General features: G+C 34.2%; 5 protein-coding genes across 5 annotated transcripts in view; 4 read left to right on the top strand and 1 right to left on the bottom strand.

The window, feature by feature from the left end:
• The window catches only part of Cyc (basic helix-loop-helix ARNT-like protein cyc), a 29387-nt gene extending 27621 nt beyond the window's left edge, over nt 1-1766 (top strand). The window contains exons 11-13 of the mRNA XM_083041776.1: nt 974-1220; nt 1324-1459; nt 1644-1766. Coding sequence (XP_082897902.1) covers nt 974-1220; nt 1324-1459; nt 1644-1766 — 506 coding nt within the window. The remainder of the gene's footprint in view (nt 1-973; nt 1221-1323; nt 1460-1643) is intronic.
• Nucleotides 1767-2227: 461 nt separating this feature from the next.
• On the top strand, nt 2228-4028 carry LOC145938295 (basic helix-loop-helix ARNT-like protein 1). The gene is made up of 2 exons (XM_083041787.1): nt 2228-2406; nt 2629-4028. Exon 2 carries the CDS (start codon nt 2649-2651, stop codon nt 2814-2816), a length of 168 nt encoding a protein of 55 aa, XP_082897913.1. The 5' UTR covers nt 2228-2406; nt 2629-2648; the 3' UTR covers nt 2817-4028.
• Nucleotides 4029-4872: 844 nt separating this feature from the next.
• On the bottom strand, nt 4873-7406 carry Polr1f (RNA polymerase I subunit F). The gene is made up of 3 exons (XM_083041779.1): nt 7102-7406; nt 6532-6674; nt 4873-6454 (listed from the first exon to the last, which is right to left on the bottom strand). Exons 1-3 carry the CDS (start codon nt 7290-7292, stop codon nt 5028-5030), a joined length of 1761 nt encoding a protein of 586 aa, XP_082897905.1. The 5' UTR covers nt 7293-7406; the 3' UTR covers nt 4873-5027.
• LOC145938287 (gastrulation defective protein 1 homolog) lies at nt 7117-9929 on the top strand. Its single transcript, XM_083041778.1, has 3 exons — nt 7117-7242; nt 7575-7636; nt 7744-9929. The coding sequence occupies exon 3, from the start codon at nt 7745-7747 to the stop codon at nt 9740-9742; it is 1998 nt and encodes a 665-aa protein (XP_082897904.1). The 5' UTR covers nt 7117-7242; nt 7575-7636; nt 7744; the 3' UTR covers nt 9743-9929.
• A 360-nt stretch (nt 9930-10289) lies between these two features.
• On the top strand, nt 10290-16013 carry LOC145938284 (uncharacterized). The gene is made up of 8 exons (XM_083041775.1): nt 10290-10426; nt 10822-10950; nt 11101-11319; nt 11390-11532; nt 11827-11935; nt 12004-12152; nt 12414-13518; nt 13999-16013. Exons 2-8 carry the CDS (start codon nt 10860-10862, stop codon nt 14613-14615), a joined length of 2433 nt encoding a protein of 810 aa, XP_082897901.1. The 5' UTR covers nt 10290-10426; nt 10822-10859; the 3' UTR covers nt 14616-16013.
• Nucleotides 16014-16575: the final 562 nt, after the last annotated feature.

Here is a 16575-nt window from a genome sequence, read left to right as displayed (position 1 = left end):
ATAAGTTTATTACGCTTACATTCATAAAATTTTTAATTAAAATATTAATTTATATATTTCATATTCAATAAATAATCAAAAATTTATGTTGAAGTTTCTATACTTATATTAACGATCAATAATTTTAGCGACAATCAACGTTTGTATCCGATTGGTCCAGAGAAAAGAGCAAAATTAGGAAGTTGAATCGATTATCGCGAATTAAGAATCTTTTAATTTATACATATTTTATACATTTTATACATATGATTACACAATGTGTATGTCTGTTATTTATCATTATATATTCTTGCAAGGTGATGCAATGGTTTTTTTAGAAGAAAGAAAGAATTCGAACTCCCATGTTCCTCCTCCAAAGACATGTTCAATTTTCTTTCTCGAAAAACGAGATATCTCGCGGTGCGGAAAAATACGTGTGCGACGATTCAGAGAGTTTGAAACGGGGATGCAAATGTGTCTTTCGGACACTGAAATTCGTATGCACGATCGGAGACATGGTATGAATGATACTTGCCGCGTGGCTCGTCAAAGGTGAAAAGTAGAGACCTTATAGTATATAGTCACCAGTGAAAGGGTCGTTGATACATCCTCAAATAGCTCGCCGGTAATCATAAAGTCTCCTCCTTACTCGCCTCCTACGAGATTCCTTATCTTATATACATAAATACGAAAGATGTAGCTAAATATGTATAAAGTGTATATAAAGTAATGATACATTTATATGTTCATAATTAGTTATATAAAACAATGGATATATATAATTATATATATAATTAATAATTATTTTTATTATATGTATACATATATACATAATAAATATATATTTATATATATATATATATATATATATAAATATATATAATAATATTTATTTTATATAATACATATAATAAATATAATAATTATATATATAATTTATTATATACATATATATAATTTGTAAATTCTGAATCGGCACAAATACACGTTTTAGATTGGAAGTACTGCGTGATTCAATGTACGGGTTATCTGAAATCCTGGGCGCCCGCGAAGATCGGCCTCGAGGAGCAGGAGGGCGAAGCCGACGGTGAAGCTTGCAATTTGTCCTGCCTAGTTGCGGTCGGTCGGATCCAAACGGCTATATCTACGACCGCGTTGTCGTCGAGGAAACCCCATTTGAGACCCATACAATTCGTTTCGCGACACGCGATAGATGGCAAATTTCTGTTCGTGGACCAAAGGTAGATAAATTGTTTAAAGACACATTATCTCGGACAATCTTCGAAACGTTATTGCACATTTCGAGTATGTATATCGATTTAAGAGAATAATCTTTCTCTTTAGAGCTACTCCAGTATTGGGCTTTCTACCTCAGGAACTGCTGGGCACCAGTATGTACGAATACTATCACCACGACGACATTCCTCATCTAGCGGAGTCTCACAAAGCGGCGCTGCAGTCTGAGCGCGTTACCACGCAGGTAATTAATATCAATTAATATCACTCATTTATTGCAATTACTTTTTTGCAATAATACTCGGTCGTGTTAAAATTATAATTATATCCGTAAATATTCGCGGTTTCGCGACTTGATTCGAGAACTACGCATTTTCATATAGATATCTTATGCTACATGATAAAATTGTGTTATATTCTTCTTGCAGATCTACAGGTTCAGGAGTAAGGATGCGAACTTCATAAGGTTGCAATCCGAGTGGAAGTCCTTCAGAAATCCATGGACCAAAGACATCGAGTATCTAATCGCCAAGAATTCTGCTATCTTGTGAGTAACGATTATGGCATCCCTCGCACATCCCGCGCGACGATATCGTGTTAAAGAGCTCTTTATTACTTTTTTCAGTTGCGACGCGCGCCCGAGTGGAAATAACGGATCCGAGGATTCGAGCGTGCAGGGCAACTACGATTACTTCACGCAGAGTAAGTGCGATTTGAAACTATGTACTTTCGCAAGGTGGTAAACATATTGCCTGAGATCTCGTATTTTTTAACTTGCAGGTAATGGTGGATTAGAGAGATTGATCTCGAGCCACGTGGAGGTAAGTAAGATCGGTCGGCAGATAGCGGAAGAGGTACTGGACTTACAAAGACGCGGGGAAGACTGTTCCTCGGGTAGTGGTCCTGGTCCAGCTGCGACAGAGCCCGCTTTATTAAACACCGAGGTAAATATGTCTTGGGTCGTCAATTTCGATTGAAGTTTTTTATTATCTGCTTTCGATTAAAGTCGCAAATCACGACGGCATCGCCGGAGAGAATACCGGACGTGTCCCGATCAGGTGGCATCAACAGCGACAATAATAGCAACAATCCCACGTCAACGTTCAACCATGTGACGAACAACGTGCAGCTCAACAGCATCGCGAACGACCAAGGTCATAGCTATTACTGTCTCTAAGGAGTCGGTTCTTGGTGTGTAGCGCGATTGTCAAAATTATTCGGAGAAGACAAGGGATTATAGAGAGAACAAAGTTCGCGACTATATACATATTTATATATAAAAATGAGAAACGTTTTTAGCTGTTTTGCTTACCGCACGGCAATATAGCATCAATTCTCTTGTCGGTGCAGCACAACCGTGTGTGTGTCGATATTAACGATATCATGCACAACGTAACATCCACTTCCTTTTAGGAGCGTCACCAGACGAGGACATGATGGACATGATTGGTGGTACCATTACGATTAACGAATCGCCAAATCCGATCCTGTCCGATGGCAACGACGAGGCAGCGATGGCTGTCATCATGAGCCTGCTGGAGGCGGACGCGGGCCTAGGTGGTCCCGTGGACTTTTCCGGATTGCCCTGGCCGTTGCCATAGTGTTGTATACGCGTTTTAGAATGTGGACAACGAGATAACGTGTCTCGTACGAAATACTCGAAACGAGACTTGGTGCTGAAATATGGTGCTTGTAAGTAATAAGAACTGTGTTAAATTAAGCAAACTGTATAGAGCTTCGAAATGAATTACCGCGATTGACTCAACTAATGATCGTTCTTTCAACGAGGAAAATATAATTATTGATTCATACAACTATGTGTACATATAGCTATTCGTGATCGTCAGTCTTTTTGAGAAAGGATCATACGGTGAGTCTTCGCTAATAATTTGTAGTGAGAGCGAATACTGACAATGAAACGAAGTTTCATATCGAAAAGTACAGTGGTGACAATGGTGCGGACAATATCATGCAAATAATAATTACGTTTTAGTGACAAGTTGACGTTATACTCATACGTGTAAATACGTAGGCACATGTGTATGTACACGCGTGTGATATGACGTTTAAGTGTACCTAATTAAATTGTAAGAATATCTGTTTGAAAGAGACAGAGACGGACTCTTAGGGATTGAGGAGGCTTTTAACTAATCGAATAAAACATTTGCGCGCTGTTTTTGAAGAGGTTCTTTCGTAAAAATTTCGAAAAAATATCAATCGCCAATGAATACGAGATTTACCAAAATAAATCTAGAAAAAGGGAAAGCGCGTGCATTTTATTGTTGCTCGTGCTATGCACGTCATGCTTAGTTCAGGCAACACACGTTATTGTAAAAATAAAAAGTAAATATTTATACTTTGATGCATTTGCATATATAAATAGATTGCAAAATTATGTCTATTTAATATCTTCCCATTATTTTGCAACTGAAAAAGAAGATAGGAGAACAGCAAGAACAGCAAATTAACTTTTGGAAATTTGTTTTTTCTTAAACCATAATGGTTTTCGAGTAATGTTGTTAGCTATCAGTGAAGCGCGAAAGGATGACAAACAATCATAAAGTACAAACGATCTCGAAAATAAATCTTTTAAACTCAGTGAGCTTACAGAATAAGAGATTTTTTTTACTCGTTATATAAATGGGGCTTTCCGGATTATCGAGATACAAACGCAATATAATATCGTAGTTTAATTTATAACATTTTTCTTCGGAAGAGCAACCAAATTATACATCTATGTCGCAATTTTATTTTATTTTGTGACGTACGATTTTCGAATCAACAAAGATATTGTAATAATATCTTTACAAAAAAAGCAAATGGAATGTGCTAAGATAATATAAGAATTCTAATGTAAATAACATGACATTCTGTTGTATTTATTGTTCAACATTAAAAAAAGAGATACATATTTACATCTTGATACGTTGACTATTCGGTAAATCTTATGTATAAATTCTTTCTCGGACTAATCTAATTGCGAAAATTTCTTTCTTCTATACAACAGTTTCAATTATTTGTGGGAACACACAATTGCAGTTATATATACATATCTAAATCCTATTTATTTAACTTCTATACTATTCTATATAAACTTTTATCAGTAAATAAATTTGATTTCTCAGTGGGTGAATGATTACGAAAATAACTTTCTTATGTACAGTGCAAAAAGAAAAAATTATTTGTGATTAATTACAGTAATATACATTAATAAGAAAAAGTATTGAGTAAATCTACTTGTATACTTTGATACACAGATTTATCAAAATGTATAATTCTCATCAAATATTAACGTAATATTTGTACACCAATTATAAAATTGTTATTAAATGTTTAATAGAAAGTACATTCCATAACTGCAACTGATTAGAGAAAAGTAAGAATGAAATAAATTACTGAGGCACACAATTTGGTCTCCGGTTGATTGATTAATGGTGCATAGTTTCAGGAGCTTTAAATGTCCAAATTTTCAATTCGCAGAGTACATGACAATTACATTAACATATGTTAAAATAATTTATATCTACCAATAAAAATGTTTTCATGTTTCATATTATACATATATGTATCACTTTATACATAATTATTTTGTCTTATCGTTAAATTTATCATTGATCTGTAAAAAAATTAAAGTTGTCACACAAATTAAAAAAACAATTATATTGCCATACATTTTTACTTTCCTCGCAATGAATATAATCGACGAGACATCAATTCTGTTATGTATAGAGCTAGAGACTGTATATGTATACGAGTATTGGTATTTTTAGTATCAATTTTTAGTATCAATTAGAAGTTAGAATATATTCAACTCAGACTTTTTCAACTTTTATTTTAATGGGAGATTTAAATTCTAGATCCGAATCAAATTTCTCAGTTTTTATTGTAATATGAGTTTTTGATTCTGAATCCGAAAATATAGATGTTTTTCTTCTCTTGCAATCTCCTAAATAATCAGATGCGGCTTCATTCTCTGTATCAGTCTCAAGAGACTTTTTGCGTTTCTTTTTACATTTATTCCTCTCTCTGTCGGAAGTAGCATCTTCTGATATTTTACTTTCAATCTTAATAACTTTATCCAGATTGTGACTTTCGATAGCACTGTTTGTGTTATAAATATTATCTTCACATTTAATATTTCTGTAAATATTGCTATCTGTATTATTGTTTAATTTGATATCATTTTTATCCTCAGTGATAGATTCTAGATTATGAGATTTTTTATGTTTCTTTCGATATTTCTTTTTTTCTTGATCAGAAACAGCATCATCTAATATTTCATTGATTGAACTGTCAATCTTAATAGTGCTACTATTCAAATTGCAGCTTTCAGTAGCACTATTTGTATCGTTAACATTACCTTCACATTTAATATTTATGTAACTATCGTTCTCCGTATTATTGTGCAATTTGATTTTATTTTTATCCTCAATGCTAGATTCTAAATCACTTTCGCGAGACTTCTTGTGCTTCTTTCTATGTTTTCTTTTCTCTTTTTCGGAAATAGCATCGTTTTCTAATTCTTGATAAATTGAGTTATCAATCTTGATAGTATTATTTAGATTTTTACTTTCGATAATACTATCTGTATTATCATTATTTTCACATTTGATATTCCTATAAATATCGTTTTCTGTATTATTGGTTGATTCAGCTTTTATCTGATCCTTAAAGAAAGATTCCGAAGCAATCTCACAGGATTTCTTATGTTTCTTTCGATGTTTCTTCTTCTCTTTATCAGAGACAGTATCATCTTCTTCATTAATTGAATTGTCAATCTTAACAATGCTATTCACATTATGTCTTTCAATAGTATTATCCGCACTATCTTCGTATTTAATATTTTTAAAAACATCAAACTCATGAGACTTTTTATGTTTCTTCCGATGTTTCTTTCTTTCTTGATCAGAAATGGCATTGTCTTCTGATATTTCACCGTTTGTTTTCTCAATCTTAATAGTAATATTCAAGTTATGGTTTTCAGTAACATTTTCCATATGAATATTATTTATACTCTCTGACAATCTGCAGCCTTGCAAATAATCGGAATTTAAGGTGGCACGGATAAAAGGAGGCTTACTCTTGTTATCTATTTGATTTATGCAGCATCTTATTTCTTGACCAATCTCCACCGAATCTCCTAACCATTCCTCCACATCATCTGGTTTTGGAATAGATATAGTATATATTTTATGTACTAGTACTACAATATGGTCCAAGCCTTTCTTGTTCACTGTACCTGTAAATCAAACATAATTTTAAATCTTTTTATAATTGACTTTTCAATATGTCACAATTAACAGAAATATAATTTACCTTTCAGATAAGATCCAACCACTGGACGAAACAAATAAAACTCTGCTTCTATATCAACATGAATAAAGGGAGAGTCATAAAGTAGCTCCCCAAAATTACTAAGCAATTTAGGATTCTTAAAAGTTAACACAAATCCGTTCAACCTGAAAAATACAAAATTGTTTAATTAAATTTAATGAAAATTTAATTTTTCAATATTTGTTATATATCAGACAAATGTTATAGAATATACTCTTAGAAATACAACATTTTATTCATGCACAATTTTACAATAAATCTAAATATGCAATTATTTGTGACGCTACTTAAACATACAAGTAATAAATTGATAGAATGATAATAACAAAGTCGCAACAAGAATAATCATATTAATAATACTTCAATTTCGATTTTTTTCTATTTTCCATTTTTTTAAACATTGAATTTGCATTTAATTAACTGCAATAACGGAAAAGCATTGAATGAATGATAAAGCACTCTTCACATATGAAAGATAGCAAATATGCTGCTCTCTTTTATGAAATATATAGAATGTATGTAAAATATAAATATGTGTATAACATTACATACTCTTTGTCGTAGCTGTTCAATGACGATTTTAATATTTGATTCAAACCCCGCTGAATGTTACTCAAGTGATACGGATGTAACGCGAGATGCTTGGTGGTTCTCTCGAAATGTACGTGAGCATCCTCTTCTTCCAAGAGTCCGGTAAGCTCAAGGAGGCTCCATCTTATTTTTTGATTTGACTGAGAATTCATTTTTCCTCGAAATCACAAAATTGCGCGAAATAACGTAGAAATACGATTGCGATTAGGTTATAATTGCATGGTTAGGATTGATAGCGTATTCACACACAAGTACAAGTACTCCCACATACATACATACGTATATATATACATGTATAGAAAGCACGTGACTCATTCAAAGTACGCAGTAACGCAGTCCAATGGAAATCACTAGTTCCATTTTCCTAGTTGACAACTTGATATTTTTCACGTTCAATCGTTGGTCACTCTGAAAAGTGAAAAGTACTTTTTCAGTTTTCACAACAACAAACTAACAGGAACGAACAATAATAAATCGCATATTATGTAAATATCAGGTAAATATAAAAGGTTATTCGACTTTTTGATTTTATGTCGATTATTACATGTTAATGTCATACAAATGTGTAATGTCATATAAATAAATAAGTAATTAAATCGGCAGAATGAATTCGAAGAAGATCATAACCTTCGGCAAGATAAGCACCAATTTGGAGAAACCGGCGACCGAGGCGTCCGTCGAAGTCTCCAGCTCCGGATTCGGCACATTCGGCAAGAAACGCGAGGAGAACAATGTGAAGAAGATGGAGGAGATCAGGCCGGAGGACGAGGAGGAGACCCAGAATATGCAGACAGTGATGGGTATCACGGGCTTCGGTAAAAAGGCCAAGTGGTTTGACGTGCAGGAAATGTTGGAGAACATCAGCAAGACCGTCAGCAGCAATAAAGCAGCTGCCCTCGTGACGGACAAGTCTCCCGACGAAGAAAGCACCGAGTCGAAGAAGAATGAAAACCAAGAGAGCGACGACGACGACGACGATGATTTCATCGGCCCGCTGCCGCCTTCGTTGTCCGTTAGTTCGGACGCGGAAAAAAAGGACGAAGAAAAGAAGAAGAGCGTAGAGAAGAAGAAGAACGAGAGCGATGACGACGAGAACGATGATGACGATGATGAATCGTCCGATTCCGAGGAAGAAGTAACACTGGCGGAGAAGATTCCCTGCACTCACGAGGTCTCGATGACTCATGGCACCAAAGCAGTCATCGCCATCGCTGCAGATCCATCCGGAGCTCGATTAGCATCCGGTTCCGTCGATTACGACGTCTGTTTCTGGGATTTCGCCGGTATGGATACGTCCATGAAGAGTTTCAGGACCTTGCAACCCTGTGAGAATCACCCTATCAAATGTTTGCAGTATTCTACGACTGGGGATGTGATACTGGTAATATCAGGGTCGGCGCAGGCGAAAGTTTTGGACCGGGACGGCTTCGAGAAATGCGAGACCGTGAAGGGCGATCAGTATATCACAGACATGGCACGTACGAAGGGTCATACCGCCAGTCTGAACAGCGGCTGTTGGCATCCGTTTACTAAAGAGGAATATATGACCTGTTCGCAGGACAGTACGTGCAGAATATGGATTCTGTATAGGCCACGTGGACATAAGAGTCTGATAAAATGCAGAGCACAGAATGGAGTAAAGACCATACCCACCACCTGTGCTTACAGTCGAGAAGGTGCAGCTGTCGCGTGTGGATGTATAGATGGCTCGATTCAGATGTGGGATCACAGAAAGAATTTTGTGAATCCATCCCTCCTGCTGAGAGACGCTCACGCACAAGGTAACGAGATCTCGAGCTTGAGCTTCTCGTATCTCGGACAGATGCTGGCGAGTAGAGCCTGCGACGACAGTTTGAAACTGTGGGACTTACGAGCGTTCAAGTCGCCAGTCTTCGAAGCGAAGGGACTGTTTTCACGTTACGACACAACAGATTGCATGTTCAGTCCAGATGACTCGATGATTGTTACTGGAGAATCGTTGAACAAGGGAAAAGAGGTCGGTAGACTGCTGTTCTATGACAGTAAGACGTTTGACCTAGTCAGAGAAATCCCTGTGACGAACTCGCACGTGATCAAAACGTTGTGGCATCCAAAATTGAATCAGGTGTTTGTTGGTTGCGGCAATGGCATTGTCAAGGTGTATTACGATCCTAAGAAGAGCATGAGGGGCGCTAAATTATGCGTCGTAAAGACGCACATGAAGCAGAAACACATCGAGATAATGTCCACCCAGCAGATTATAACACCTCACGCGCTTCCTTTGTTCCGCCAGGATAGACCAAAATCAGTTCGCAAGCAGATGGAGAAGGATAGGCTGGATCCAGTCAAATCGAGGCGTCCTGATCTACCGATCACTTCTGGACAGGGTGGCAGAGTAGCATCTTCCGGAGGAACACTCAGTTCTTATGTCATACGTAATCTTGGACTGAGTAAACGAATAGAGGACGATCAAGACCCTAGAGAGGCTATTCTGAAATACGCGAAAATAGCCGAGGAGGAACCGTATTGGATCGCACCAGCGTACAAGAAAACGCAACCAAATACAATTTTTCAGAGTGACGATCAAGACAGTGGACCAAGCAATAAAAAACAAAAGACATAAACTTGTATTTATCATGTATATATACTGTTTAACTTGCAATTTTATTTAGCAATTTTATTTATGTACAGCATCTAGTATATGTATAAATTAATTAAACAAACATCTATAACTTTATTGTATTATAAAAGTTATATATATATGTTTCGCTAGAATGTATTTAATACACATTATATTGAATATTTTTCAATATTTGATAAATTTTTTATAGATTGCACATGATCTTCATTTATATTTCATTTATTTTTATTTATTAGAATATTTTCCATATATATGTATATTTCTGACATTATTATATATGATATATCTGATATATTATTTCAAGCCTTGTATAGAGTGTATCAAATTACGTATTCTTACGACGAGAGGGAGAGAGCGCGTGTCGATATGCGCGCGCGTTCGACTTTAACCTTCAAGTGGCGCTGCGTCACGTGGTCGCGCGGCGGTCGGAATTCGGCGGCGCGGAGTGGGGGTGAGTGGTGGGGGGTGCGCCGTGCGCCGCGCGCGCATTCCCCCACCACTCACCCCCACTCCGCGCCGCCGAATTCCGACCGCCGCGCGACCACGTGACGCAGCGCCACTTGAAGGTTAAAGTCGAACGCGCGCGCATATCGGTGGCTGATGTTCCATCTACGTATTTTATTACGTCTGTGGGCCGTGTTTTTATTCCTCCTTCCTACTGTTATGGCACGTGAATTTTTCAATCATTTCTATCATTTAAATCATTTGGTTGATCAGAGCGAAAGAGATAAGGATTTCTCGATAAGGACATCCCGATTGATCGATCAAATATTTGTAGCGTCAGTTTAAGCGTTAATTTAATTTAATCTCATTGTCAGTTGTATATCAAATGCGTTAGTTGCACTTTGTATATACCGGTGAGCGAAGTGAAGTTAACCAGTTAACGTTTGATTTAATTTTAATATGCTAATCAACCAATCGCAGTTAAGTATTTTGAACGTGAAAATGGTTGATTGATCGATTAACTTAACGATTACAATTTTGTTTACTTTTTCAAGTGCAACGTTCTTGCGTTTTTTCTATGTGTATATTTTGCTTTGTCTTTAATTTCTTCAACGCAGAAAGTTCTATATAGAAGGCGAGATAAACGTACAACATAATGGCTAAGAGAAGAATTTCAAGACGATTATCCAAGAATACATTCATCGGCTCTAAATTTCTCAATTCAGACACAGACATTATCGATGAAGGTTAGAGTATTTCCTTTTTTATTTTTCTATTTTATTGAAGTAAATTATTGAGTGTTTTGCTTTTTACAATTAAATTCGAACAAGGTTTTTTAATTGAATTTTTAATTGTACAATATAATCTAGCCTAACCTAACTTAATCTTCTTTTCAGAGGAAACACGTTGGTGGGATAACTTGGATGAGAATATGTCTTCCCAGCGTTTTTCCATACTTAATACTAAAAATGCTACACAAAATGATACGCTTAAACAACTGAGTCTCAATTCGCAATTGGATTCTGACACAAATATATCAGAGTGGTGGAAACATTTAGAATCTTCAGATGATCAAAGCTCTAATTTAACAAAATCGAGACGAAATTTAAGTGCAGGTATAAATTTGCAAAAATATAATTTTACAGTGTGCATGTATAATACTAATGACGTATATATATTTTTCAGTATTAAAGAAAACTCATGTTTTTATGACAACTGATTCCGAATCAGAAAAAGAATCTAATTTATTAAAGAAAAAAGTTTTATTGAGAGGTAGAAGCAGAAGGAGTAGTAACAATGCTTTCTTGAATGCCTTAAATGATACCGAAGTAAGTATTAAAATGATGGATGAAACAAATTAAACGTTCAAATTTGCATAGTAATTCGGATAAAAAAGACTCGGAGAGAAAAAAGTCACATGAAAATAAGAAACTTAAAGGAAATAAATATGGAAAGTAAAAAATTAATTTGTTAAAAATATTTGGCTTTAATTTGAAAATATTTAAACTTGAATAAATTAACTCAGATTTGAATTATGTTCCTTATTTTCATGTGACTTTTTTTCTCGAGTCTATTCAAAGTGTTATGAGAGTAAAGGAGTAAAAAATTGAAATATCTTTCAGAATATCCTAACAAAAGGTGATAGTTTGGAGAAAATATCCAGGAGAAAAACATTGGTATCAGATGATCAAAGCTCTCATTTAACAAAATCAGGACAAAATTTAAGTGCAGGTATGAATTTGCTAAAGTATAATTTTACAGTGTGCATGTATAATACTAATGACATATATATTTTTCAGTATTAAAGAAAACTCATCTCTTGGAAACAACTGATTCGGGATCAGAAAAAGAAAAAAAGCCTAATTTATTAAAGAAAAAAGTTTTATTGAGAGGTAGAAGCAGAAGGAGTAGTAACAATGTTTTCTTGAATGCCTTAAATGATACCGAAGTAAGTATTAAATTGACAGATGAAACAAATTAAATATTCCAATTTGCATAAAAAAGTACATGTAAATGAGGAACTTAAAAGAAATTAATATGGAAAATAAAAAAATTAATTTCTTAAAAATATTTGACTTTAATTTTAAAATATTTGGACTTAAACTCAAATTTGAATTATATTCCTTATTTTCATATAACTTTTCCTAAGTTTTCTCTATCCGAATTGCTATGAAGGAGTAGAGGAGTAAGAGATCAAAATGTTTTTCAGAACACCCTAACAAAAAATGATAGTTTGAAAAAAATATCCAGGAGAAAAACACTGATGTTAGAAAAAAAATCCTCGACACCTTCAATGCAAAATATTGATGCAAATAAAGATCATAATGATGATCAAAGGAAAGAAATACAATTATCGCAAACATTACTACTGGAAAATAATGAAGCTGGTCCTTCAAATTTATTATCTTCAAAAGAAGTGTTCGAAAATACAGTTGCATCTAATAAGACTGCTAATAAGACTGTTGAAAGTGATGAAAGTGATATTGAAATTAATAATCATAAACGGTTCAAATTTAAATCCTATCTTATGCAACGTGCACAGAAAAGCATGGAAAATAATAATTTTGAAGATGTTCTAGCAGAAAGTAATGATATCAATTTATCTGAATATAATCAGGATAAGGAGATTGATATTCCTGATCCAAAATCTTCATTAACAACAAATACAAGCAGTTCTTTAAGAAAATCTGTTAATAGATCTAAGCAAAAGATTGATTCTACATACGAAAGTGCATTCCTAAAGTCACCAATTCGTAGAAGCCCAAGATCTTTAAATTTATCTGAACATAATCAGAATAAGGAGACTGATATTCCTGATCCAAAATCTTCATTAAGAACAAATTTAAGCAGTTCAAGAAAATCTGTTAATAGATCTAAGCGACAGATTGGTTCTACATATGAAAGTGTGTTCCTAAAGTCACCGATTCTTAGAAGTCCAAGATCTTTAAATTTATCTGAACATAATAAGAATAAGGAGACTGATATTTCTGATCCAAAATCTTCATTAACAACAAATTCATTAAGCAGTCCTTCAAAAAAATCTGTTAATAGATCTAAGCAGAAGATTGATGTTACATACAAAAGTGCATTTCTAAAGTCATCGATTCATGGAAGTCCAGGATCTTTAAATTTATCTCAACATAATCAGAATAAGGAGACTGATATTCCTAATCCAAAATCTTCATTAACAACAAATTCATTAAGCAGTCCTTCAAAAAGATCTGTTAATAGATCTAAGCAAAAAATTGATGTTACATACGAAAGTGCATTTCTAAAGTCATCGATTCGTGGAAGTCCAAGGTTTTTAAAAACAGGTAAGAAACATTTGTTAGACATCTCAGTACTAGTCCAAGATAATATTGAGCAAAGTACGATCTATATTCGGACAGTAATGAATTCTATGTTAAAAGACTTGTTATTTGAAGTTAAATTCAAGAATATTACATAAAAACACATAAAAAGGGCCTAATAATTCATTCACGGAATTTCATGTAGACAACAGAACTTGATTAGATCTTAAAAATCCAGTAAACTAATTAAAGCATTGAGCAAAGACATTTCTTTGAATATCAGTAAAATAAATGTATCTAAGGCATCTAGAAGGATAGACAATTTTTGTAATGTTACCTTGCTCATCAACAGAAGTGCGATTATTTTTAACTGACATAGTAATATTGTTCTTTCTTGCGTTATATTGCCATCCTCCATAAACATCTTGAATGAATTGTTAGGCTCTTTTTATGTAAGTGTAAATTCTGATTTTTTTTTAATTTTGAAATTTTCTACAACGATAGATGAAACATCTACATCGAATGTGCGGAACTTGACAACGTTTCAATCTATCTATGCTAAGAAGTATGAGGAGATTAAAGCAGAGGTAGCTCGTGATATGGCTGCGATGAAAATGGAAGAGGAGAAAAAAGCTGCATTAAAAACAGAAAATAAGAAACTCCTTAATGCGTTGCCTAAGAAACAACCTAGGAAGGAAGCCAAGCCTGCGAAGGTAGTGAATAAGGCATTTCTGGTAAATGGAAAGGTATGGAAACCACCACCACTCCCTCGTCCAAAACACTGGGCTACGAATCATCTTTATAAGTTCTTGTGGAAACGAATGGAGCCGAAGTATCAATTGTCGACTAGAGTGCGATCGGAAAAATTCATTGTGCAGCTGGCCAAGATAGTTTCCTATATCCAGCGTTGTAAAAAGTATGAGAGTTACAAACGCGAATTAGAAGCCTTGATGAAAGAGATGGCTCATTTAAACATTATCAATACCCGTAGTGAATTTCACCATTTCTGTCAGGATTTTATGCCGCACGAGTTTCGCATTAAAGTCATCCCTATGTTATTACCTGGCAATAAGCGAAATATACCCTTCGAGCCAGAAAAGTTGAATATTCCCTTGCTTTAGTAAACCTAATTTAAAGTTTAAAAAATTACTTCATATTCTATCTCGATTCGAATTGTAACGCAAAAGCACAATCCTGATATGAGCACAATGAGATAGAATATGAAGTATTTTTTAAAATTTTAAATGTTTATATGTTGTACAATTGCATTAATTGTTGTACATATTTATTTCATAAGTTAATATTATATAGAATAGATTAATAATAGTATATTTTTGATAATAATATATTTTTATTTTATATATTTTTTGATATTTAGATTTTTTACTCGAAAGTACAGATTCTCTGATATAATGAAGGCATTAATTAATTCAACAAGATCAAGACAAAACTTAAGTGCAGATATTTGCAAAAGTAATTTTACAATATGGATGTTATAATTATATAATTATAATTCTAACGGCATATATATTTTTCAATAATAAATAAAATTAATCTTTCGAAAACAACATCTACTTTAGAAAAGAAACTCAATTTGAGAAAGAGAAAAGTTGTGTTGAATGTAGCAAAAAGAAAGAGCGATATCATATTATCAAGAGCGAAATCGATTATCTGTACTTTTGAGTAATATCTGAAAGCGAATATTTTTTGTACATATTCTAGACTTTTTCTTAGATTTACATATATATATATCAAAAATATATTATTCTATATTGAAACTATATTAAATATGTTATAATTGAGATACAAAATTCAAGATATATCTTGAATTCAAGATATATCTTGAATTTTGTACCTCATTTTCGATTGTGTGTATGTGTTATACGTGTTAAGTATTAATAAGTATCATATGTGCAAATGAACGGCCGGAAATTATTTGTACGTCGCGCGAACAGCCAATATTTGCGCTCTCACTCTGTCTCTGTCGGCACCCCATTTTGCATGCGTCCCTTAGGCGCGTGTGACGTTCGGTACGCACTATTCCCACGCGTTCGAGAGATACTCGTATTTCCATTTTAGCCACTTTAAGCGATATGTGTATATCACGTGTTTATTTACTTTTTCCAGTGAACGTGCGCGCGTATATCGTGGCTGTATTATATATAGATCTATTGTGATCTCTACGGGGTTATAAATATCATCCTAATCGGTGGCTCTATTATACGATAATCTCTTTTCGCGCGAGCAAACAAAAATTATTCATCCTTTTTGTTTTCCCTCGGCGTTCACAACAAAAATTATTCATATGTTACGATGGATGGGATAATATTAGATGAATTGTTGATTGTGATACATAAGAGTTAAAATCTTTTTTTTTTGTTTTCTTAAAATTGGTGTAATTTATTTATTTAGGCGTTTCTCGAATTAATTCAAGTAATTATTACTATAAGTAATACAGCCTTCCTGAAGTAATAAATACGAATCAACGTGTTATACAAATAAACAATTTTGGCATTTAACACGTTTAACACATATTACCGTTATTTATATGATTCCAATGATTACATTTCCTTACATTTGATCTCGAAAGTATAAATAATCTCTGTTTTAAGTAAATTTAATTATAAGAGCTTTCTATCTGTATGGAAATTATATTTTGAATTTACGTGAATAGGCAAGTTTATTATACGAAGTTAAATTTATAGCACGATTTTATTGAATATGCAATCTACGCGAATATAACAACGCTTGTGTGTTGTTTAAATACTCCAATTATGCGGGCGATAGTATCACGTCCATAACGACTGATATCGTGACGCCTCGCCGACTTTGCAAATATTTGCGACAAATCGTAACTTTGCGTTGACGTAATTCGTGACGCGCACGAACCGCGCCACTAAAGCTCCAAATTTGTGCAATATGCTACGTACTGTCAGCTGACGGCCGGGATTACCGTGACCTCCTGACCTCAGGAGTGGGCAAAATTTCCTATTACGCGAATGAACGTGGACGATTTCGACAGAGTATCGATAAAATAATAAATCTCGTCCCCAACAATAAATTTAAAATTAAATGTTACAT

The sequence above is a fragment of the Prenolepis imparis genome, unplaced genomic scaffold, assembly GCF_030444845.1.
Source record: "Prenolepis imparis isolate NDT839.2.m4 unplaced genomic scaffold, iyPreImpa1.0 SCAF_7, whole genome shotgun sequence".
In the NCBI taxonomy this organism is placed as follows: Eukaryota; Metazoa; Arthropoda; class Insecta; order Hymenoptera; family Formicidae; genus Prenolepis; species Prenolepis imparis.
This window is presented reverse-complemented; position numbering and strand designations above follow the sequence as displayed.